Source organism: Dermacentor variabilis, chromosome 4 (genome assembly GCF_050947875.1).
Source record: "Dermacentor variabilis isolate Ectoservices chromosome 4, ASM5094787v1, whole genome shotgun sequence".
In the NCBI taxonomy this organism is placed as follows: Eukaryota; Metazoa; Arthropoda; class Arachnida; order Ixodida; family Ixodidae; genus Dermacentor; species Dermacentor variabilis.
Window position 1 is genome coordinate 94333554 of NC_134571.1, and position 25715 is coordinate 94359268.

Sequence of the window (25715 nt, forward strand, 5' to 3'; positions counted from 1 at the left end):
AAGAGACACCAGATCGGACGGTGTGCGTGTCATTCGATACTAGTTTCCTTCTCGTGCGAAAGTCAGGAAAGCGAACGACAGGCACATGATAATTGATGCACGCTCGTCTAGCCTGATGAAATGCTTGGCGCTCTTGCACACCGCATCGTAGGGGCTCGAAGCAATGCTGGACGCCGAGTCGGAGAAGCAGTGGGAGGAGAAGATGGTGAACTTCAAGGAGTCTGCTCGCGGTGGTCTGCCCAAATGGGACCCTGAGAACCCCAAGAACAAGCAGGTACGTTTGGGCAAAAGGTGTGCCCTGTACATATTTCTGCTTTGATGCAGCGCTAATTGTTTTCAGGACTTACATTGTATTCAAAAACAGACCTTGCTGAGGAGCCATAATAATAATAATAATAATAATAATAATAATAATAATAATAATAATAATAATAATAATAATAATAATAATAATAATAATAATAATAATAATAATAATAATAATAATAATAATAATAATAATAATAATAATAATAATAATTATTATTATTATTATTATTATTATTATTATTTAATGCATATACACAATGGGCAAAGAGGTACACAAGTCAAAAAGCAGGCTTGCAACTGCCGCCAAGTGCTTCACGACGCCTGCCTACTCTTTAGGAAGGAGGTAATAGAAACAGAAATTGAAGATAGGCGGAAAGTAAGTAAAAAGGAAAAAAGGAATAAGATGACAGATCACAAAGAGAAAAGTAAAAAAAAGAAGCAGGAAACAGTTAGAACACGGCAGTAAAAGAAGAAACATTCCCTCAAATAATTCTCGTAATTAACAAAAGAATACACAGAAAAAAATAGAGCCTCGTTATTTCTAAAGAAAGAATGCGCCACATTAGGGTAAGAAAGACCAATACTATTCTCCAGTTGGGAAAATTAATTCATTATGAACGGCTAGAGCAGGGCAATACGACTAAACAAAACAGGACAGAGAGGGAACAGCATTAGCTGTCACCAGCCAGCGCTGGTTGTGTCGTTGTCAGTGCCCTCTCGCGCCGCCGTTTGGCGATTTCTGTCGACACCAGGGGACAGAATAGTGTGAAAGCAGTAGTGATCCGTTAGTTTGAAAGCAACAATGTAATGTCAGCAATTGTCTGCCAGTGCTGACTGTCAAGTAGTACTGTAGTTATGAAGCTCAGAACTTACGGTCTGCGTCAATGCCCTACGGACCACGCTAGTGGAGAAAAAAACGCAGCGTGGTATTCAGAGGCGGGATTCACAAAGCTTTTTTTCGCTTGTAAGTGCTCTTGGTCATTGGTTGGACGCCTTCGCTAATACTGTGTCCGGTGCTAGTATTGACTGGAAAACGCTATTATAAAAAAATTCTAGCATAAGTGCTCTTTATGAACACTGGCCCTGATATCTAGCCCGTACAGTCGTGAACCACACGACAGGGAACACCGGCCTGACATTTCAAGCAATTACTAGAGTAGCGATGTGTGCATTCGAATCTATAACGTGTTGGCATCTAATGGTAGGTTCCCCGCTTAAGATTTAGTCTTACTGAAAACTTTTGCCCCAGTCATGCGTGTTTATAATCACTATACGGCCTCTTAAAAGCAATTTGGGTGTTCTATTTTACACTGGTCGAGAAGGTACAAAGACATGTGAATGCAGGGTTGTACGGTTATGCTCGTTATACTCACAAAGTGCTCCGAAATTCAACGTTTGCTCGGATAGCATTGTCCACAGATTTTCGACAGTGACAGTTATGTGCTCAAAGTTAATGAAACAAGGCAAGCAAAAAAAAAAGAACTCTTCAAGCGTGGCTCAGTGGTAGCGCTTGAAGAAAGTGAACACTAGGTTTCAGTAACGCCTCTTACTGCTGGTTGGTGTTTTGAGCACTTAGTAGAGCGACACGTTTTCATTCCGTTGCCTTCAGGTAGATGTCTACAGTTCTTGATTGCGATAGTGTAGCGCAGGGATCAGCGACGAATATAATTGAAGTGCAGTGGGCTCTTAAATCTACAGAAGGCGCTACCCTATCCTTTCTTGCGTCCTCCTGGTACGTCGAGTCGAAGAACGTTTTTCATTACGATGATTGAACTCTTTTGGCTACCGATAAGCGCAAGGAAAAGAAAATGGTGCTAAAGATAAACCAAAGTTTCTTGAACGTAAGCTCAACTTAGGTATTTTGTCAAGCGCTGCAGGCTTTGGTACTATCGGCAGCAACCTGACACTTTGCGGAAACAACGTTTTTCGCACTGCTTGCAATTTTAGGGCGGAAAACAGGTCTTTTTTTTATTTCCATAGAAATCTAAAATTCAGGATATCATTTTCTTTTACATTCTGTCTTGATCAAACCTTGGCACAAATGACGCCAATTCACTAAGACAAGGTCACCAGGACAAAGTCACCAGGACAAAGTAACTAGGACAAAGTCACGAGGACATCACACTAATTGTGTGATGTCCTGATGACTTCATAAATGTGGGCCCTGCTCACCCAGGAAAAGCTTGACTTCGCCTAAGCGGACTTCGCTGTATTTAGAAGAACCTAGCTTGTTATATTTTAAGAACTCCTAATAGTGAACAGGCCCTGGCCTGTTTGTTTGATGATTTGCTACATCGCAGAGTAAATACACCAGTATATTAAAAGAGGCGTCAATCTTTTTCTTCAGTTGTGTGGTTCTCGCTCGAGAAATCAATTCTTTTAGTTAGAGACCACCCATTCATTACTTCAGTATAGTATACCGAGCCCCAAGCAATTCTGTTTTCGCTCCCTTTGATTACCCCTACCTCTTTCCTTTTTTGCTCGTCCTGAGCTGCGCTAATAGCCTTAAACAGTTATGAAACACCAACTCGCCCAAACTGCCACGCATCTGAATTGTTCGTTTTTTTACCGTCATTTTAGACAGTGCTCGCAAAATAGCCTTGAGTATATGAAACGGCCGCTACAGTGGCGTGTTAGTCTATTGTTGGTAACATTTGTTATGGCAAGGTTGCGTAACATTGCTAGACATTTTCCCCCTTTGCGTCTGCTATGTGTAACATGCTTGCCAGATACTAGCGACCACGGTGGCAGCAGCATATAGGTAATATATGTAGTAGTTAGTGACAGCGCAAAAGGAAAGAAAGATGGGGCACAATGAAAAAACTAAACGCACGAAGCGATAATTTACAGCTTTGTACACTAGAGAGGCGATGTGGGCTCGTTTGCCAGTCATATTAAGCCTGGACTAAGTGTATGGCAACAGGGTGACATGAACACTAAAAAGGAAGGAAGCGCTTTGTGTCTTTCTTTTTGTGTCTGTCACCGTGTGGCATAACACTTCATGTCGATTACACCTAGAGAGAGACGTGCATTTATTGTGTTAGAAAAGCCCAGAGGCCAGCCTGAATCAAAGATCTGACCTGCTACTCAGCATTAGGGAAAGAAAATGTGATTAAAAAGAGAGAGAGTGAAAAGTGTTGATGATGGGCATGGTGGAGAGCTAAGTGTATTTATCAATCAGGGGGAGAAGGGAAGCGCAAGGCAAAGAGTGCCATTGAAATGCACAGCGAGCTGCACCTGGTTATGTTATTTTTTACCTTCTAACCACTGACGAAGATGCTCACTTTGGCCCACAAACGCAGGGTTTCATAACGCCCAAGGTTTTGGTTGAAGACGTCAACAAGTTCATTGTTAGTAACGCTGCGTGACAGGTAGCTCAGCGGCCTGTGTCTCTAGCTTTTTTTTTGTTGCGCTGTTTAATCACGCTATAAAGAGAGTCACCGTTCTGCTATCCTCAGGTGATGCGCAGCCGCCGTGAGGTGGACGAGGAGGAAGACGACGAGCTCGAGCCCGTGTTCGAGCCACCCAAGCCCATCGAGACACCCAAGCCCGCGCCCCCAGCACCCAAGCCCGCCCCCGTGCAGCAGCAGGAAGAGGAAGAGGAGGAAGAGGAAGAAGAGGAGGAAGAAGAGGAAGACGAGGAGGAAGAGGAGGAGGAGGAAGAGGAGGAAGAGGAGGAGGAGGAAGAGGAATAGGTCCTCCCCGAAAGGTACGCGCGCGAGTGACTCACTGTTACTAAATCGGGCGCCTCGACTCCTGGGTGCAGGGACAGGAAGGCGTGCACTGCGATACAGCATTCGCTTGTAGGGTCAATAGAAGGTTTTAGCGTGTCCGATATTCCGGTGTACGCAAGCGAGTTACCCGCTCAGCGGAGACGCGAACGGGATGTGGACTGATTGGTGGCGCAGGGTTCGAACAGACAAACACACAGCTAATATTGCGGTAACCAAGTACGTTCTAACTTCGTTGCTCGTGAAAATTTTCGGCAGCGGCATAATCATGAGTACGCTGCCCTTTTAAGTGTTTTCTTCGACAAGAACACTCATAGAACACGAAAGCGTCTCGGTAAGGCAATGAGGTTAGATGAAGCGTCTCTACGATGTCGCTACTATCGTCCGATAACCCGGTATTACACAGACGTGCTTGGTTCTACTGGAAGGATGGACTCGCTAAAACTCGCTAATATGATTTAAACTCTGGATTCTGACTTAAGTGTTTCCTTTTCGTCCTACCAAATTTAGTTAAATTTGTTTTATTTTACGTTTCTCATTCATTCCTTAATTTTCGCATATGCGTAGTCGCCTACCCATTTTAATTGTAATCTACCTTTTCTCAACATTTGCTTTAATGCTTTTGCATTTACTATGTTATTTTGAACTTGCGGAGAAGCTTTGCGCTGAAATGCACTTTCGCTCCAGTTAACTTGGGAATAAAACGTAGTTTTATGCATTGAAGCACACAAATAACTCGAACGGAAAGGCATTTCACCCTAAAGATTGGGAATTAATATCCCGAAACTGGTGCCGTCCTGAGAATTCGTTCCAAGTACATCCGCCTTGCGAACTGCACTGCTAGAATTTGTAAATTGCAATATGGGCCATAAGGTAATTAGTTTTAAAAATTAATCAGTGAATGTTTGTTTATTGGTCGAGTTTGCATTTCAATTTCTTTTTTTTTTTTTGCAAGTGGTGTCAGCCGCTTCGAGTGGACCAGCTCATCAACTAGAATTGTGATATCTGCCACTGGCAACTTTTAAAAATGTTGAAAGTGTTCGCTGAAACACCCTGTCTGTGGACCATGCCAAATGTGCCAATGAGAGCGATGGGGCCCTTCGTGAATATATGCACATTCAAAATGGACCGCCGGAGTCTCCGCCTCACATATTCGTCATTAATTCATTGTGCGGCCCGCTGAACGACACAGCAAAACTGCGCTAAATCCAATTAGACAGCCTGGCTGCCGTAGTATTCATCGCTTTGTGTGAGCAAGGAGAAAGTGACCGAGATGAATGAGATAGAAAAGGCAGGAAGGTTAACCAGAAGAGAAACTTCTGGTTTGCTGTCCTACACAGGGGGAAGAAAAAGGGTGACAAAAAAAAAGCGAGAGTGCGGCGGAGAAAAAAAAAAGGCAAACGTGCGAAAAATAAATTAGGAGAGTAGTGAACGCCTCGGAGTGCCAAAGTCTCATGAACAACTCACTCGAACGTAAAAGTTTGAATAGCACCATGACCGACTTCTCGTGTGACGGCCAGTCGTCGAGAAGGGTCAACGTGATCGCAAGTGGTTACCGCTGTTCGTTGTATCACGGAGAACAGCAAATAACATGTTCGATAAGACATTATAAGCGCGTATCTGCCATCCTGATAGCTGCAACAGAATCGGGAGGGGGGGGGGAGGAAGTGCACTTGCTCCCCACGAGTACACGTCTTTTCAGGTATACAAACATACTTTACAATATGGATGATGTATTGTTAGACGCAGCAGGCAAGCAGCAACTACCTGGTCCAGCAAACAGTGGCCTGCGGCACACTGCTTTATGATCACAGTGCCTTCTTCATCGACTGCTTCAGGATCTTGTTTATATAAACTAGCTCGAAGCAAGTACGCCTCTTACATCTTTTCACCATCAGAAGTCTTCCAAGGGAAAGTTTGGGGACCGGCGAGCGCAGCGTTTTCACGGACATAACTTGCTTTTCGTAAAACTTTGGCCTAGCATTTGTGAAATTGTAAAATGAGCGTAAATTCGTAAGCTTTACGGAAAATTCGGGAGCCTTGGGTGGCAAGCTATATATAGTTTGTTCTGTCGTAAGTTAGACACTGTTCCGTATTTCAGCTGACACTAAACTTGAGCAAAACATCAGATTTTCCAGCCATCGAAAGTTTTTTTTAGCGTAAAATGTAATATATAATTAGGCGTCCCAACTATCCGCGTCATTTTATACCCATGCTTTAGCGCATTACGGAACTTAATGAGAAGTGAACACATAAACTTCCAAGCTTTACTCTTATCTGCAAAAGTAGAGTCTACATCTGCCTAGGCAAAAGGTAGTGTTTAACTAGTTCCATGCATTCAGTGACTGCCAACGGGGCTACGAAAACGTTTAATGGAGAAAAAACAACGGGACAACGAAAAAGACTTAGTGTTTTGGCGTCATGTTTTGCGTGTCTACTAAGTTACTTAGCGAAGAGCCCTGGTGGTCTTAGCCAACATCCAGGTTTGAAAAATTCAAGCTTAATCAACAGGGAGGAGGCTATGACGCAGTAAGGCTAATCTCTTTGGGATGAAGTATCTCGTTGCTAAGCTCGTTTTCTCTTCTGCTTGCAACCGTATCTCGTTTGCCTGCATCCTTCAGACACGTGTTAGCAGCGGCAATCACAAACTTTCTGATAATAAAGAAAGAAAGGCCACAGCCTTATTATGTATATTACGCTCCTTAAGCGCTTATTATGAAATGATGAAATGGTTCATTATTTGCCCGTAATACGTACAATTCATGTAGCTGAATAAAACATACAAAAATAAAAGATACCAAATCCTAATGAAGTAGACCTATTTGCTATATATGTAAACACCTTAGGCCGCAGCTAGCACAAACTTTTTCGGCGCGTATTATCAAAAAAACTTGCTTTAGAAGGGCGCTTAGTGTTCAAGCAGACAAGCTAAGCGTAATCATCGACACAACGTGATAAGTGGCGCTGTTGCATGTTCAATAAACTCGGTGTAGAAGTAATGCAAAAAGAAAACAATATAAGAAGAATGTCATAGTTCCGAAAGCCTTTTCTAAAGAAAAAAGAAAGGAACAGAACACAATATAATACAATATTCATCAGTCATTACGAAGCAGTCTATTCCCGCTCGCTGGAAGGAAGGAATTGCTCAAAAGTCTCGCGTTTCCTGTCGTATATCTATATATTAGTTGATTTCGAAGGAAGGCCAGGATTTTTATTACCCCTTAAAAACGCACACTTAGTCCCAGCAAAGGCAAGAAAATTAGCTCCTCTTCAGGACCTCGAACCAGAGGATTTAATTATACCCTCCGTCCCGGGCTACTTGATGCCTACCGGCCCACGGGGCGTATATCGTGGAAGCGGGCTGGCACGGCCATAAAGCCTAATGAACGCTGAACAGGTCCTGTCAAAACTTTAAACGCGCCTACTTGAGCACACCCCGAGAAGGGAGCGATAGCGGCCAGTTGAAGCTAATTGAACAAGCTTCGCTCGACATAGGAGACGTACAAGGAGAACAAGGCTTACTAAAAAAAATCAATAAAGAAAAAAAAATATTGAGGTAACAGGAACCGCAAAAGTGGCCTCTACAGACTCACTCTTCTCGCGAGTTTTCTGATTACCTTGAACTTTTCGCACATGTTTGCTTAGCCTCTCCTCGATTTTTTTTTATTAAACAAAAGTTTCTGGTGACCTTTCAGTAGTGACTTCATTGGCCCAAAATTATGTTGTGATAGTGTAAAACTGCTTCAGGAAAGTCGCTGCACATGACCTAATTTCGGCCGGCCATATTGAGACTTCTGAGCATAGCATGGTCTCACGTGGGCCTTTTTTTCCCCCTTATATTTCGCATGTGCAAGGAAAGTAGGCACGGCAAAACTAAAGCGGCGAAGAAACGTGAAGCGGTCGAAAGCTACTCATAAAACCAATATTGGGAGGGTGGCCTAAAGATCTAGAAAGTAAATGAACGTCGCATTGGGTTGTGTTTCGTAACGAAGAATGGCCGTTGTTTGCTTCATATTTTCTCAGAAGGAGATAAGATTCACGAAGGGAAATCAAAGCTGTGACGGAATGCAGGCTCGCCAGCTTCCCTACAGAAACGTAGTGTGCATGGGCCGAGAACACCGTTGTAATTAACTACAGCTTTCATAAGCGTAGCAAGAACACATAGAGCTTATAAATGTCGGGACACATACCATAAGCCCTTCTTATTTTTGAAACTTTTGTCACGTTGTTCGTTAGACTGTGAGCTTATAAAATGTGGGCCACATAAATTCCTCACTAAAGCCGTGGTCGTTCGAGGTAGAAAAACACGTGATGCGTGTGCGGTTTCTGTTATACCTTGGCAACAGCGGCACCATAAAGGATTCGACCACATTTGAGAGATGTGCTCCACTTACTAACACTGATAAAGATGTGCTGCAAGTGAGCCTATTTCGAGCAGTGCTTAATGGCACTCACAGTGTTAAGGGTTACATCAAAATTATGGGACAGCAGCTGCTGACACGGTGAACGACTCCCACAATTCACCGGAGCTTAAGCCTTCAGTAAATCATTTCTAGAAGGAGATGTGGTGCAGGCAGTGGCGTAGCGACAGGGGGGGCCGGGGGGCCGTGGGCCCCGGGTGCAAGGGGCCAGTGGGGGGGCGGGGGGTTGTCATATACGTCTGAAGACACCCGGAAATTGTCGATATCCTCGCCTTCCTCGACTACAACCGGGGGGGGGGGGGTGACAGAAGAGCTATGGGCCCCGGGTGCCTGACGACCTAGCTACGCCACTGGGTGCAGGACATCAGGAAACCTATAAATATCTGTTTCTTTTTTTTGCCGCAAAGCCAGAGCTCTTCAATCTTACTGGCCTAATGGGTACGTAAATACTGTTTGTCATTGGCCAGCCTAATATGCCCGACATGGGGTATGGCTGACATAACCTCTGACGAACACCTCTGGCATATCTTTGTTTCTTGTGTCTGTACAGGGTGTTTCTTTAGGTGTGGCCCCCAAGACAGTAATAAAATAGTTAATAATTTTTTAAAAATTAGTATTCTGCAACTCCCGTTATTAGCGGCAAAGTATGTGCGCTTCGCCTAGGAAAGCGTCTAAGAAAAACGCCGCGTTGCCTGCACTTATCGCTTGTTTATAAAACAAAAATGTATTGTCTAAAAAAGCATCATGTATACAGGCCTTGATTTATCATTCAGTTATTTCATTGTATAGTAAGAGAACTCGTACGTATTTCCAATATGCTAGCTGTCTAACTACCTTGCGCAGTCTATGGAGCAATGGAAAACTGAATAATTGAATGACTGATTGCTACGTCGATCACTTCTTGTTTGTAAAAGAGGACCTATAGCACTGGAGTGTTCATTGAACCGTTGACTTCATTTAATGCGCCGTGTGTACATAATGCGCTTTGATTTTGTCGGGTTGAAAGATGTTATTCGTTTAGTGGATGACGCCTTCGCTGCTTGAAGTCACATTTTCCGGCTTTCTTTTCTTTTTCTATCGTTAGCTCCTACCTTTCCCGAGACATCGCCACAACCATCGACGAGAACTCGCACTGAAGACAAGCGGCAAAGCTGAAGCTTTTACAAAAATAAAGAAGAAAAATGTGGACCGTTGCGCCCAGCCATGGAAACATGAAGACGACGCCATGGCGGCATTCTCAACACTTTATCTCGAAGCAATAAACTTACCAAACATTTGTATTCTAATACACTTGTACCCCAGTCAAACGTCCCGCACCGAGCCTGTTGAACAAATGCTCTCAGTGGACTGGCAGCCAATATTTCTCCGCTTGTTTTTAGAGAAATCTACACCACGCTGACGTTTTCTTTGTTTTTTTCTTATTATTTCTTTGAATGTTCCGAGCTGCCCATCTTTGTGGTGTTAAAGATTGAAGGCATGCTTCGTTGTTTCTGTTTCAGCATACTTATGTTGTTCACTTTTGTTCAAAGATGGATTACAATAAAAACGAAGAAAGCGAAGCGACTCCAGTTCATGTTGCAACTTATTTTGCTAGAAAGATTCTACATATTACCCGCCTGCTTGTTATTTATTTACATAGAACAAATTTTTTGAAGAAGGACTTTCGGCAGATAGCAGAATTTCGTCTTTCCAGGCAGCGCAGGTAAGAGGTGCGTACTACTTTCTCGAGAAATTGCAAGTTAGTGAAGAAGTTTCGCCTATATTTATTCAGCTACAAAATCATGTGAAAACGCAGAATTAGCGCATCGTAGCGTCCGTTCACGTGTCTTCCGCAATAACTTAGCTACCATCGACAGTTTCGAGGTATTCGTTCCCAAAATGGACAGTGTCATATATTGTCTTTTATGTTATAATTTCTAGAAAGTGCACCCTTGATGCACTGCGCCGAGTGAGATTGATTGGAACGGCAATATGTTTTATTGTACTAAAGCGCACCATCGCGACGGGTGGCTCGTAAGAGCGGCTAATGTTAGAAGAGAGAAAGAGAGAGATAGAAAGAGCGGAAGCCACTGCCTTAACAGGACGAATAGCTTGGCCTTCTTCTAAAGCTGCATTATTCGCAAATAACGCATCTTCAGTGCCCGATCGTCTGTCTTAAAAAGCTTCGGCTACTCGGGTGTTTCGTCAGCCCAACGCTTCGCCACTTTCAGGCACGCCGATGCCGCTTCTCAGAGCTGATTCCTCTTCAGACATGATTGCCTCATTGCGAGGAATAGTGGCAACTGCCGCAGTTCACATAGAGGGTACCGCTCGAGGATGCCCCCTTAAGAAGGCGGTCAGGGTGATGCACTCGGCCGGACTAATCAAGCGCAACACGCAATCGACGCCACCATAGGTGGAACTCGGCAAGAGGATGATTCGAACGGCGCAACTGGTGCGACGCACCACTTCAATGTCGTGTCTGTCTTCGTCAATCGCGCTCTCTCTGGCGCGGTGCTCCTCCGCTCTCTTTGACTTATTAATGCGAAAGCATCGAATGGCTTTTTGTCTGAAAAAGCCGGTGTCTGTAGCCGCGAAACAGCACCTGAATTCCCATCGGCTGCGACGCCACATCACGGGCACGCGTCACGAGCGCGCTCCTGCGGAGCAGAGTGGGCGAAAGGGAACACCTGCTGCTGCCATAGCCTGCCAGGTGTTGCGTGAGGGGAGATGGCATCGCCGCGACGCTACGTCATCCTCGCACTCGCGCGCGGTCCCTATCTGTTTCTTTCACCCCAATGGGCTTAGCTGCTGCGCGCGCCTGCGGGCCTTGGTGGCCGCTGCTGCTTCCTCGGTCTCTGGTCGCTCAGGGCGTCGGTGACATGCGGCGTTGGCATCGCAGGCTGCTCCTGCTTTCTGGCTCGAGCGGAACGTACCGCTGTGGAGTCTGCAGCATTTACATCCTCGGCGGCCGCAACCTTGGCAGTAGCGAAACTTGGCCGTCTGCACCACTACACCTCAGACTAAGTAAGAGAGCAGAAGAACGCATCATAGCGAGCAAACATGTAGGCAGTGGACCAGCTGAATGGGAATGAAGACAGCGTGGTCACCATAAAGACATCGTCAGCTTGACTCTCCCCATGGACATTAGCGAACGCACAGCGTGAAGATAAATGCACTTCATTTCTCAACAATATCGTCCAAAACATTCCGGTCGACAGTCGACATGCTAGCGCAGAAGCTGTAGCACAAAAAAAATTACTTGCACCAAATTAATCCTAACGCTCGATAAGATATCCCGCAGCGACACACGAAAGTATTACTCGCAGCGCAAAACTCGAAAGACAGCTCTGCGACTTTACAGGACATTAACGCTTTCGCATTCACAACTCAGAAGCGTTTAGGTGTCGTCGCAAAATTTTTTGTCCTCTGCTTCGGTCCCCGCGGTTGACCCGCACTACCAGCTGCTTTCGGAAAAGCTGCAAAGCCCAGAGCACGCACTAGAAGTTCCCTTCCTAACTATTATTTATTAATAAAAGCAAGCTTTAGCTCGGGATCAACTCTGTTTTCCCTTTTGAAACAAATGCACATGCAGAAGTGTGAAAACAGGGGAGATTTCATTCGTCCCCGCGATTGAACCGCACTACCAGCTGCTTTCAGAAAAGCTGGAAAGCCCAGATCACGTGCTAGAAGTTCCCTTCCTATCTATTATTTATTAATAAGAGCAAGCTTTAGCTCGGGACCAACTCTATTTTCCCTTTTGAAACACATGTAAATGCATAATTGTTCTTATTTTGAATTAGGGCGTGCAAGGTTTTAAGATTTTTCTCGGATATTGGTAGGCTTCAAAACATCTGAAGCCCAACTCTGCATCACAAATAGGTATCGCAGTTCTGTAAACTGCTTTTTTTAGAGCATCTAAAGTGAACGAATTTAATATATGAATTTATAGCTTATGTGAAAGTGTTACAATGTTTACGAGGGTTTTTCGGTGGCTTTATTAATAAATTCTTAGCATATTCCGAGATGTGTAGGGTGTTTTCTTTCTTTTCAGAGGTGTTATTAGTGCATTTTAAATAATTGTGATATCACCGTTCATCGCTGTTCTAGACTTGTAAACTTGATAGTTACATGGTCGTAGGTTCTGCTTCGACATTTTCATACCACCATGGTCCCTCAATCATTGTCATTCCCTCATAGTCTTTGCAGTGTCATCACCAGTGGCTGTCATGCCGTCGTCGTTATGCTATCATCAACGTAAAGTAGTCTTCATGCCGTAGCGATGGTTGCATTGTAGCCATTTCTCGTCACCACGCCATCTTCGTCCCGCTGTGGACGTCATATATTCCTCCAGACCACCAATTCGGCAAGCTCGAGATTGGGAGTGAAAACACCTGGCCCACACTGCAGGTAGCACCTAAACATTCGCGTTGCGCAGTTGTAACCATCCTGTGACTCTTTTACGCTATCCTGTCTGCTATGCTCCCTCCTTGCCTTTTTAATCCCACTCCCCACTGCTGACCGTGGTCAAGGTGTCAGCAGCCTGCGCTAGGTAGTTACTGTGGTCAGCAGTAACTTGCTTCCTTTTCTATTCATATATTTTTTATTTGTTATTGTGAAAACATACTGAAACAGGCTGATGTCCGCCTTCGTCGTCGGCGCTTGCGTCAGCGTGGTCGTCGCGAGGTTCCGCATGAAGTCCAAGCGCGATAAGATGGCGGCCGCGCGCTGTATGCTGTAGGTACAATGGACAACATGTGAGGGTAAACAAAGAAGGATGGTTGCTTCGCGCGGTGACGTCATCTCGAGCTTGCAAGCGAGGAAGGCGGGAAGGGTGCCCGCCCCCTTTTCGCACGCGCAAGAGGGGGGATGTGGGGCAATGTGCGCCTGCTAGAAGAGGGGTATGAAGGGGGGGCAGAGTAGCGCCTCTCCACTTCTACTCCAACTGCGCAAGCGCATGGTGTGGCGGGACTAGGCCCCGCCGCATCGAATCTCGGAGGTAATCTGCGGTGGGTTTGAAGGCTAGCTGACAGCTTCGTGTCCATTGTGTTCTCGCGTTCCTAATTCGCGTTGGAACGAGAGGTAGCCACGAAGGGGAATTCGCTCGCCGCTGCTGCAGATCTTGATCTTGCGGTGTTCTGACAGCGAGTGTACGCGGTCATCGAGTGAGATGTGTTCATCTTTGCTTGCGCGTGCGTTACACCGTGCTTATTAATTTAGTTAGCTAATATTTAAATCAGTTTATACAGCTAATAAAACTACTAACGTTACTTCTTGTAACTGTCTAATAATTTGCTGTCGCAATCGATGCTTCACCTTTCGGGTAATACTGGCGCTTTCTTTACTTAAATAATAAACAACCAATTACTACACACTTTAACACAAGTCACAATCATGTAAAGTGTCATCATCACCGGAAGCACGATGTAGTTATTTGGTGAACTCATGACACCACGCTTGGAGAATCCCACATCGAAACTTGCACATTAGCGCATAAGGGGAGAGCAGAGGGGTTAAATACACGTGAAATGACACGGCACTGGAACTCAGAGGACATCCGCGATATCTCTGTCCCCCAAAAAGTCGCGAAGTGCACCGCCGACATAGCATGCCTCTGCTTATCAGGGCACAACCGCCGTCCTAGCACCTTGATCACTCATAGAAGGCGTTCGTGAAGATGGCATATATACATAGGTTTACACAGTCATTCAGGCGATCTGGGAACGTTATTCTCTTAATGAGAACCATTATGTGCACTGAGATATTTTTTTGACAATGAAGCGAAAGTTACGGAGGCATAGCGTGTACAAGTAACAGTGTTCCTGAAAAAAAGGTCGAAATTCTCGTCTGCGTTAGTTTAGTTTAGGAAAGAAAATAAAAACTTGAACACCTATTCCTTTTCTTATTGGCGCCAGTATGGTCCTACGACATAAGAGCAAGATATTTGTAATAATGAAACAAGGCAAAAATACACCATCGAATGCAAAATTGGACTTAATTCCCTGCTTTTCTGTTCCGCATCTCGGGAAACGCGAAAACGACGCACGTAGAAGGCACGCTGATTCAATATACCTGCTCAGCGCTGTCAAACACTCCCTGACTAAAGTTGGCGCGGTAACACGTGGGCAGAAGCTCTGCCCCCGCATAGCTTTTATTTCGTTGCCACATGATATTGTCCGCAAGTATAATAATATTCATGCAGCATGAAAATTGCACATCGCGTTCGCTGTGCAGACAATAAACGCATCCAGACACTGTTCTGTGCCATAGGCGTCGAAACGTTGACTTAGGGGGGTTGTGCAAGGCGTTGAGCGCGCATACGCCATGAAACAAATTTGCTCCCGCGTTTTCAGTGCCGCAGAATGCGCTTCCCACTGTCAGAATCTTCAAGCTAACGTTACTTGAGTGTCGTGACGAGGGAATGTTTAAATCAGAATGGACGGGAAATGCAGAAACTCAGTGTAGCGTCAGTCGATTGATGCACGAAACAGTTTTTAGCTTCTTCTCCTCTCTCAAATTCTCCCCATCTCTATTCCTTTAGTTTCATCGCTGCAAAGGGTGTCAGCCAGGTCCGGTACCGCAGTGCATGTGACGCCGGTCATAGTGCTCGAGCCATGTTTCATTTATTATGACAACAATTATAAGGGCACTCCAGCCAAACTTCTGACGTCACCGTCGTTGTGATGAATGTGTTGTTGAGTGGCGCAAGGGCCAAATATGGCCATAGAGTGCCAGGCCGGTGTTGATGAGTTTGCATTGGAGCTATGAATAACGAGAGATAGATGCTACGTGGCTGTAAAGGGGCCTAAAAAGCAGTCGCTGTAAAGTGCATAAAATCTATATGAGCTAAAATTACGCCAATGGTTAATGAGCCGTACAATGGACACGAAAGATAGATTGTGGAGTAGTGATGATATAGTAAAACGTGCAATAGATAAACATTTTCAAGAAGGAATACTGCCTTAACAGAGCCCTTGAATTTCCAGGGCCTGGAGGCTTGTGTTATAGAAAACTGCTATCACAGCGGCATCCTCTGTGAAGAGAGAGAAAGAAAGAGAAAAGGATTCACAGAAAGGCAGGGAGGTTAACCAGAGGCAGTTCCGGTTGGATTCATAGCCAATCCTCTTCACTTCACTTCACGCCAAGAAACATTACAAGATGGAGAGGGGTGTGCTGGCGGTATAGAAGATGAGAATGTTTCTTTCGCTTAGTTTAGGATTCCCGACAAGCCAGGAGGACGTGGAGAGTGGTCAGCCTCTCACCACATCTACCGCAGGTTCGAGGCTCATTTCCAGTCAGTAAAAAAAAAATATGGGTGCCATAGGTGTGTCCTATCCTGAGTCGACAGAATAGGATATCGGTTCGTCGTGTTTACGTTTTCGGGGGCCAGAAACCTAACTGTGGCGTATCAAGTGAAGCTTATTCTTTGTTTCCACGTCCCACAAGCGTTGCCAGTGGCTTCGCTGTTTCTTTCATAAGAAAGGCTTCAGATCTGTTACGAGGAGGAGGAGGAGGAGGAGGAGGAGGAGAAACATTTATTAAAAAACAGAAAGGACAAGCAGGTGTCTTTCTGCTTGTGCGGGATGCGCCCTTAGTCCAGGTCTCCCGCGGCTCTTGCTCTCTCCCGGGCCCGCCACACCATTTGCTGCTGGTTACGAGGGTCCGAACTAGTCAGCACGGCCTCCCACTGCTCGGGTGTGGGGTTGGGTATTTGGGGGGCCGCCTTCACGTTGGGGCACGCCCATGTGGTGTGATATAGGGAGGCGTAATCACTACAAAGGGGACATTTGTATGAATATAGTGTAGGGTGTATTGCGTGTAGTCTGCTTAAATGGGGGTATGTGTTGGTTTGTAGCTGTCCCCATGTTACGGCGTCTTCACGTGAGAAGGTCTTGTGTGGAGGTGGATATTGTCGTCTGTTTAATCTGTGGTGTTGTAGTATGGCGTTATATTGTAAAGGTACGGGCTGCATTGATGCGGCCGTATCCCTCTCTTGTGGCGCCCGGGAAGCATGAGCTCGGGCTACAGCGTGCGCACGCTGATTTCCACGGAGGGACTCGTGTCCTGGAGTCCACACTATTTCATCATAGCAATATTGAAAAGGGTGGGTGATAGAACAGCACCTTGCGGGGTTCCTTTGTTGCGGGTAGGTAACGTCGGGGTTCTGAGTGAGCCAACGCCTATTGTGGCCGTGCGGTTGCTTAGAAAGGCGCGTATATAATTGTAAGTATTACGACCACAGTTAGTGAGGCTTAGGTTTGTAAGGATGGTATGATGTGCCACATTGTCGAAAGCGCCTTTGAGATCGAGTGCTAAAATCGCTCCGGTGTTGTGCGGTGAGATGTGTTCAAGGACTTGTTCCTTCAGCTGAAGAAGGATGTCGTGGGTAGAAAGGTGGAGCCGGAATCCGAACATTGTTTCGGGAAAGAGGTCGCTGGATTCTAGGTAAGGTTGAAGCCGGTTCAGAATGACATGTTCCAGAAGCTTGCCTAGGCATGAAGTCAGTGAGATTGGTCTCCTATTTTCTAAGTTGGAGAGTTTGCTTGGCTTCGGAATGAGCACGATGTCCGCGTGCTTCCAGTCTGCTGGTAGCGTACCCGCTTCCCAGTGATGATTAAAGAGGTCAGTTAGAGATTGAATGGTGCCATCATCCAATAATAATAATAATAATAATAATATTTCGGGTTTTACGTGCCAAGACCACTTTCTGATTATGAGGCACGCCGTAGTGGAGGACTCCGGAAATTTTGACCACCTGGGATTCTTTAACGTGCGCCTAAATCTAAGCACACGGGTGTTTTCGCATTTCGCCCCCATCGAAATGCGGCCGCCGTGGCCGGGATTCGATCCCGCGACCTCGTGCTCAGCAGCCCAACACCATAGCCACTGAGCAACCACGGCGGCTTGGTGCCATCATCCAGCTTGCGCAGGAGCTTGTTAATTATTTTGACCTTTCCTGGGGTGGTGTTTCGGGTGAGTGCATGGAGTGCTTGTTGCACCTCAGTGATAGCGATCGGCTTGTCGAGGTCGTAATTGTCGCTCCCGCTGTAGGTTGTAGGTTGTCCTTGTGCGGGTTCGAAATCGCCTATGTACCGCGCCCGCAACTCCTCCAGGATTTCGTCATCAGAGCCCGGACGGCTGTGGAGGATACGTTGAATTGTTTGCTGGCGAATTGCCTTGCTTTGTGTGGAGTCAAGAAGATGGCGTAGCAGCGACCATGTTTTGGCCATGCTAAGATTACCCTGCAACTTGTTGCATAGTTGTCGCCAGTTGTGAGGGGTGAGCTCCCCAGCATAAAATTCCGCGGTTGCCGTGAGTTTCGCTATACGTCGTTTCAATTTACGATTACGTTTTTGGCGCTTCCATCTCTTAACAAGGCCTCGACGTGCTTCCCAGAGGTGAAGTAGGTGCGGGTCTACGGCCGGTATGTCTGTGGTGAGTGTGATCTGTTTTGAATGTCTGGCTACGTCTTGTTGGAGCTGTCGTACCCACTACTCGAGATCCGTAATACCCGTTGAGGAGTCATCCGCTCGCTCTTTGCGAAAAGCTGTCCAATCTGTGAGTGTTGTCTTTTTTATCGGGTGGCGTACATGCGTAACGTTCAATGTGGTGGCAAGTATGCAGTGGTCACTGCCCAGAGTTTCCTCCGTGTTGTGCCAGGCAGCTTGTTGTATCCCTTTAGTGAGGGTGAGGTGAGGGCATGTATCTCGGGAGACGCTGTTTCCTAGACGTGTGGGGTATGTGGGGTCTGTGAGGATGGTGAGACGGTGCTGCTGTATTGTGTACTGGAGTGCAGTGTCTTTTGATGTGGCTGTCGTGTAGCCCCATGTCTGCTGAGCCGTAGGAATAATAGCTTGCAATGTGAGTGATGTGGCCCTTCCATAAGCTAGTACATTACCTTCGATGCCTCCATGGCCAGGTGCCTAGCATATAATGACATGCTGGTTAGGTATATATGCTCTATAGAGAATAGAATAGAACTTTGTAAGTACCGGGTTTTTGTGTTTACAGAGTGACTTCAAGGCTTTTACGACGCTTAGGGAGTATGTAAATATAATTGTTTTTTGAAGTTATGATTTCCTTAGGTGTTTCACAGCCGACAATAGTGCATGGGCCTCAGCCGTAAATATACTTGCTTCCGGGTGCAGTACGCCGGTGATACGATCTCCACCGCGTAAGGTGGGTCTTCACCACAAGAATCAGGAAACGACGACGAAACCAGGCATCGTGATGATTAAAAAAAGTTGAAAAGGATGTATTCCCTTCATTGGTACATGGTTGTGACTCTCATCTGAGTCTCGAGCGGTTCTGATTAACATGTGGGCTAAGATGGCCTTAATTACCCCTTGCAGTCTTGTGGTCGTCAACGACTTCTTGGGAGCCCGTGAGAGCATTAGTGCTTTCGTCAGGTTCTGCCATCGACGAACTCCTGACCTTCGGATTCTCTTTCCTTCCTCCATCCCTTTGTGTCAGCTGGGGGAATAAAATGGATGTCGCTGTTTCGGAGAAGAGGGCAATTATGTCGGCATGCGGACGCCCGCTTGAACGCTTCTCACACTTGACCGGTCTATGTCCGGGCTTAGCGTAACAGCATTTTCTGGGACGAGGCAAATCATCGTGTCATGGGAACGTACACCTGAATGTCTCTCACACTTGGCAGGTCGATCATAACACCGGATTCTGAGAAGGATGGACCGAGAGCTTCATAAGAAACCTGGCATGCGACTTAGAAGTTTGTGTGTAAAACTCTGTGCACGAGTACTTGCACTGGAGTTCTGGCAAGTTCATTTTAATATGTGCCTCTGGCGCATGTTTAGGGACGCCTACAAAGGATGTGTGAAACTCTATGAGCTGCGACTGCCACGACGAACAGATTCGCTAGAGCCATAGGACAAGGCTCAAGCACACGAACACCCATTTCCTCACTAATGTTCCTCGCAAACAAAGAGAACGACCTTCTCGCTGCAGGTCGGTTATAGAAGAGTGTGGCAGCGGTCATATCGTTTATGCATGAATGCGACGGATGTTCATGGTTCGAATTTAGTTTCAGAACATATGTAAAACTGCTATATGATCTCTGAAGATGCAGTGACCATACATTTGCTTCTGCATAAAGGCTTTGTACGGGGCTTGTCCTGAAGGCTCCGGTCGCGAGGAGGATTCTTAAGTGATAGACAGGATCCAACAACTTTAAAGCACTTGGTGTAGCGGACTGATATAATATCGCGCCGTAGTCAAGACGTGAGTCGACAAGGCACCTATACACATTCAAAAGACATTTCCTGTCACTGCCCCATGTTGTACTTAATAGAAGCTTCAATAAGTGCAATGTTTTGAGGCACTTAGCCTTCAAGTATTTAATATGCGGGATGTATTTGAGTTTCAAGTGCAATATGATGCCGAGAAGCTTGTGCTCGGCACTTACAGGTAATCTGGTACCAGAGAGCTCAATAGCAGGGTGTGATACAATTCCTCTTATTCGTGAAAAGAACGCAGGTACTTTTCTGTGGGCTCAACCCATAACCGTTTTCTTCAGCCCATTTTCCCGCTTTATTCAAGGCCTGCTGGACACGGTCGTTCGCAAATAGCAAAGTTGCATTATTTAAATCCAATCTGCACGTCATGTACATATACAGAGTAGATCATTGTTCGTGGGATAGCCATGCGCAAAGAATTCGTTTTCACAATAAACGTTGTGCAGCCTAGCACATCACCTTGTGGAACACCAGTTTCCTGGGTGAAAGACTTCGATAAGGCATGACCCACCCTTACACGAAAGTTACGGTTTGAAAGGTAACTTTCGATGATACTCAACATACTGCCGCGGACACCCATAGCGGAAAGGTCTCGGATAATAAAGGAGCATCTAGCAGTGTCATGTTCTTTCTTCGAATCAAGAAATACGCAGAAAAAAACTGTTTGTGTATGAAAGCATCCCTTATATTTGCCTCAATGTGGACAAGGCGGTTTGCAGTCGACGTACTTTCTCTGAAAACACAGTGGTAAGGATCTAGTATTCGGTTGCTCTCAAGGAGATAGGCTAGGCGCCGGTTTATCATCTTTTCAACGAGCTTGCACAGACAGCTTGTCAAAGCGACAGGTCTGTATCTACAAGGTAAGGACGGATCCTTACCTTGTTTGAGTATGAGGATTATTATAGCTTCTTTCCGAGAAGATAGAATATACCCAGCAGCCCACATGGCATTAAAAAGTGAGAGGAGTGTCTTTTGTGTTTTAGAGGCGAAGTACATGATCATTTCATATATGATACGGTAACCACCTGGTGCTGAGCTGTTGCAACAAGCAAGAGAAGCTTTAAACTTAGCTAAACTGAGCGGGTGGTTGCAATCTTCATTTCGGGCGCATTTCTGACAAGGGGCTGTCGCTCTACTCGTCCTTTCAACCTCAGGAATGAACGTGTGTAATGAGATGCACTGGAGATACAGTCGAAGTGTTCACCCAGACAGTATGCCTCGTCTTACAAGCCATCTCCTTGGGCACTTACTAAGAGCAGGGGGTTCGTCTCCCGGCCTTTTAATTTATTTACCCTATTCCACACCTTTGCCTCTTCTGTGTAAGAATTTTTCCCAGATATGTAACGCTCCCAGCTCTCTCTCTCTTTGCATGCCGACGTGTTCTTCTGCATGCCTTGTAATTTGACCTGTTTGATGAAATTAATAAGGTTTTCAGGTGTCGGAGAATTGCGAAGCAACCCTCAAGTTTTGTTTTGATTTTTGCGGGCTTTCCGACATTCGTCATTTCACCATGGTATGCGACGGTTCTTTGCTAGTCCGGTAGTTTGTTTACTAAATTTGTTGCAGTGTCAATAATAAATAATAAAGCTTTTTAAGTATGCCACAGCATCGTCTACATTAAAATCAGAAATGTCGTACTGGCCTAAATATGTGAGTTTTGAAGCGGTGCCCAGTTCGCTGATTCGAGGTTCCATCGAGGGAAATGTGGCGAGCATGCATCTTGTTTTGTTAGGTTTAACATAATTGGGAAGGGGTTGCTCCCATAAGGGTTCTTGAGAACAGCCCCCTCCAGGTACGGAATAAGTGAGCTCGAAACTATGCTCAAGTCTATGGACGAGCATGTGTTATGTGTAACACTGTAATACGCTCGTTCTTTTTTGCTCAATAAACATGCACCTGAAAAAACAGAAAATCTTCTATCAGGCGCCCACGCGCATCGCAACTAGAGCCGCCCCAGAGGTGGCTATGAACGCTTAGATCACCAGCGACTGTGTATGGCGGAGGAAGGTCATCGGTGAAGCTTTGAAAGCCTGTTTTAGAAAGTTTAGAAAGCAAGAGGGGATGTAGATCGAACTAATTGCGGTTAGCTTACCAAACAGCTCGTACTCCAACTGCCTCGAGGGAAGTTCGGAGTTTTATTTGAAGACATGCAACGCCCTTATCGAATATTACGGCTACAGTCCCAAAGGAGGCGAGTGCATAATCGCAATATTTGTGGAAAGTGGCATATTAACGCTAGAGCGTTAAGGAGCTCCTGCAGCAGGAAATAGGGCGTCCAGAGTCGGACGTCGCATCAACAAAAACATTTTCGATCCGCTCTTAACAAGGCCATTCATGTGACACAAGGACTTCACTGAAATAATTGAATTTCTTAAGGTAAAATACGAGAAAAAATTGTCAACTCAAAGAAACCCCTTTTCCAGCATTTCTACAATGCACACACCGTAGACGGCGTCCGCCATTTGCGCACGCCGGCGCGTAAATATCTCAGGGTCCGTGGAGCGGCGCGGCCGCTTCCTTGAAAGACTTCCAGATGGCGCTCGGCTCCGCCGCATACCGATTTACAGTGGAGGAAAACAACTAGGAAGCTTACCAGCAAGTATGCGGCCTGTAGGGCGGGCAGCGCAGCAACAAAGAACGTCAAGCGGAAAGTCAGAGAGGCTGAAATAATCTCATGGGTGTCGGCAATGGAGAAGAAACCTGCCATGAGTAACTACTTGATAGGAAAAAGCGAAATCAGGAATGAAAACATTTATGATAACTCAAAGGTAAACTTTACTTTTCAAAGCGAGATAAGGGTGTCTTAGAACCCGCGCTCATATAGCGAGATACAACAAGGAAAACGAAGCATGTGCTTTCTGCGGCAAAGCTATGGAAACGATGGAGCACGTTTTATTAGAATGTGAAGATATCTGGCCAGCGGTCGATTTAGGGATCACTGGCCTCCTTGAAACCCTCTGGTTCAGCGAGAGCAGGGGGAAAGTAAATATGTCCGCAATAGGGATTAGTAAGAGGCCATTGGGGGATTGGTGGAAGAAAAGTAGGGAAACATTAAGAAACGGAGACGTACAAAACCACGGTTCGCAATAGGGGATCAGAAAATTTGGTTGTGTGAGTTCATAGCGTTCTTTTTTTCTTTTTTATTGTTTAAACTAGGTAGGACATTAGGTAGTATAATAGAAAGAGCTTGGTGGCGCAACCCACTGCCCCGTTCCAAAGGGGACGCTCATAACATCCATCTATCCATCCATCGCAGCCCATGCAAGAGGCCGCGTGTCGACCAGAAAGCCTGCTTTCGTGCTTGTCGTTCGGCGCGAGCGTTTCCCGGTAAACATTACGGTTAGATACGCTGCAGTTGCCGGGGAGCGTGGGAAGCAGTCAGGGATCTTTGAATGCTATCGGCGTTTCAACCTTAAAGACGAAGCTTAAGCGTCCTGAAATTTCTATGTTGCCTTAGAAAGTTGGTCTGTGTTAATTATAGGTGTGTTTCTTAGACACACAGCACCTTTGGAGTGAATTTGCGGAGAAGTTCTTTACCATCGTCAGGATTGTGGAGAAGTCCTCTCGTGTTCCATTGTAATGTTTGGCTATCCATAATGAGAACGACTTTAGTGTTGTGTCTCTAGCAAAAAAATTTAGGCTACAGGGCCCTTTGGCGGTCTCGTGATGCGATATTTCTCTTTTCTGGAGTGGTAGATAGATTGTCGCTGCTCCTTAGGCACTGGTGGCACTGTTTGACTAGGTGTTGGGTCCACCGCCTCCTGCGAAGCGCTAGACACCTGCTCTTGTGAGCGATTTGTTTGTAGGGAAGGCCTCTTCTCAAGGGATGAGGCCCTTGAGGCCACCAGCCCGGAGGTCGATGGTCGCTTCTTCTCGCACTGCCAGCGCCAGCCGCCGGGGGGGGGGGGGCGTGACGTCACTGCCGGCTCCCGGTGTGTGGGCCGAACAGCCACCAGAGGCCGTTGTGGCGCTGCCCCTGATGTGCCACATCCGCAAAGCTGCTCTTAGGCAGACATGATACCCGCCTACGTGCTTCCTTGAAATATATATTTTATTTGACTTTGATTGTGACGATTCCTTTTTCTTTTTTTCCAAGACGGGCAGGACCGCAAGTATGCGGCACGCTCGTCATCACATTTGACACAATGTGGAGTGTTCTGGAACGTTTCAGAAGAATGTTCATTGTCACTACACTCGGCACATGTCAGCCGGCCTCGACAGTTCTGTGAACGGTGGCCGAACCTTTGACACTTAAAGCATCTGAGAGGATTGGGCACGTATGGCCTAACACGAAGATTGATATAACCGGCCTCGATGGACTCGGCAAGGACACTTGAGCCGAAGGTGAGTATCAAGTGCTTGGTGTGGATTTCTTTGGCCTGCCGCCTCATCTTAATTCGTTTAACATTTATGCTATACTGTTCACTGCTGCCCTCCAAGAGTTCACCCTCCGTACCGCTCAAGCAAATCATCATCCGACGCAACGCCGCGGGTGGTGGTCATAGTACGGCGCAGGGTTACTGTTACTTGGGCCTCCCCAAATGACACTAGCTTCGGCAGTTTCTCATATTGCTTCTGATCGCGGAGCTCCACGAGGAGATTACCGCTTGCCATCCTCGACGCCCCATTACCTGGATGAAAAACTCCACTTAGAGAAATTGTAACAAGGAACGTTGAAATGGCTCGCAGAGGTTTGTCTGGTTTTTCAGAGGGAATTACATGGAAACGGGGGAAGTTCTGGGTTCGGCGCCAGAAAAACTGGTAGATACCTTCGATGCGCCCTCGTTTCTGAGGGCGTTCAGGAAGTTTAGGGAAATGATTTTCCATAAGTATAGATGGAGTTTTCGGCAGCGTTGCCAACCACCCCCCACGGAGCCCAACAGGGGTAGGGGACAGAAGTTCCTGCAAGGGAAGCCCTGCTAACGCCAGCCGTACATCGCTGCTATAACCAAATACAGCATAACCAAGACTGGCTAGCTACACAAGGTTAACACTTGCCGCCGGGAAACACGGAAGTGAGAAGTCGACAGGAAAGATTAAAAGTGACAGAGAAAGACGAAGATTCAAGAGGAGGACAGGAAAAGGCGACTGCCGATTTCCTCCAGGCGGGTTAATCGGGAGGTGTCGTCTAAGTGAAGCCAAGGCCACAGAGATCCGTTGCCTCCGCCGGGGGCCTTAAAGGTCCAAACACCCGGCATCGGGTCAACCCCCGGGATCCCCCTTTCCCCAAACACGGCTAAGTCGCGCACGGCTACACGCGGGAGGGTCCAACCCTCAAGCGCTCGAATACGTGGTGTCGCAACACACCAAACGCCTGCTGACGCAGACGTCCCTGCGGGGCCGTCGTTGTGACGTTCCGCATAAAGTACAAGTGCGATAAGATCTTATCGCGCTCCGGGGCGCCATTTGGTGTAGGCGTGAGGGAGAGCATGAGAGGGTGAGCCACGATGGACGGTGGCTTGATAGGCGCCGTCTTTCCGCTCGCCCAGTGATATATGGTGGGGGGAGGGGGAGGGAATGCGCACTAAGGAGGAGGAAGGGAGCTACGTGATCGTGCTAGCATGGCCATTGCTGCTCGTGGCGTGGCTGAGCATGGCCATGAACATCCTATCTTGGAGGTTACCTGCGGTGGGTACAAAGCCTACAAGAGCTGAGATGGCCTGTGGCTTCATGTGCGCTATGTTCACGCGTGCCTAGTTGTGGAGGTCGCGTAATCTCATGTTTCGGAGACGCGTTGAAGCTAAAGGCAAAACGAAGCAAACGCTTGTCGCTGCTTCCGCTCTTCATGACGCCAGCGTTCAGACAGCGAGTGTTTGCAGCCATTGAGTGAGACCTATTCGCGTTTCCCTTTTGCCTGTGCGCACGTGACGCCATGCTTGTTAATTTAGTAAGCGATTAGTCGGTGTAATATACACAGCCGATAAAACTACTTACCTTACTTCGTATAGCTGTCTAATGATTTGCTATTCGTTTATTGACCTGATTAGTATAATGAACTGCGAAATATCTTTATTACAGCC

At 46.4% G+C, this 25715-nt stretch overlaps 1 protein-coding gene across 2 annotated transcripts in view; it reads left to right on the forward strand.

Moving 5' to 3' along the window:
- up (Troponin T, skeletal muscle) overlaps positions 1–10024 on the forward strand; it is a 32923-nt gene extending 22899 nt beyond the window's left edge. For both annotated transcript variants that reach the window (XM_075689838.1, XM_075689837.1), the window contains exons 10-12: positions 152–274; positions 3768–4018; positions 9546–10024. In XM_075689838.1, coding sequence (XP_075545953.1) covers positions 152–274; positions 3768–4004 — 360 coding nt within the window. In that variant the 3' untranslated portion in view covers positions 4005–4018; positions 9546–10024. The remainder of the gene's footprint in view (positions 1–151; positions 275–3767; positions 4019–9545) is intronic.
- The last annotated feature ends 15691 nt before the right edge of the window (positions 10025–25715 follow it).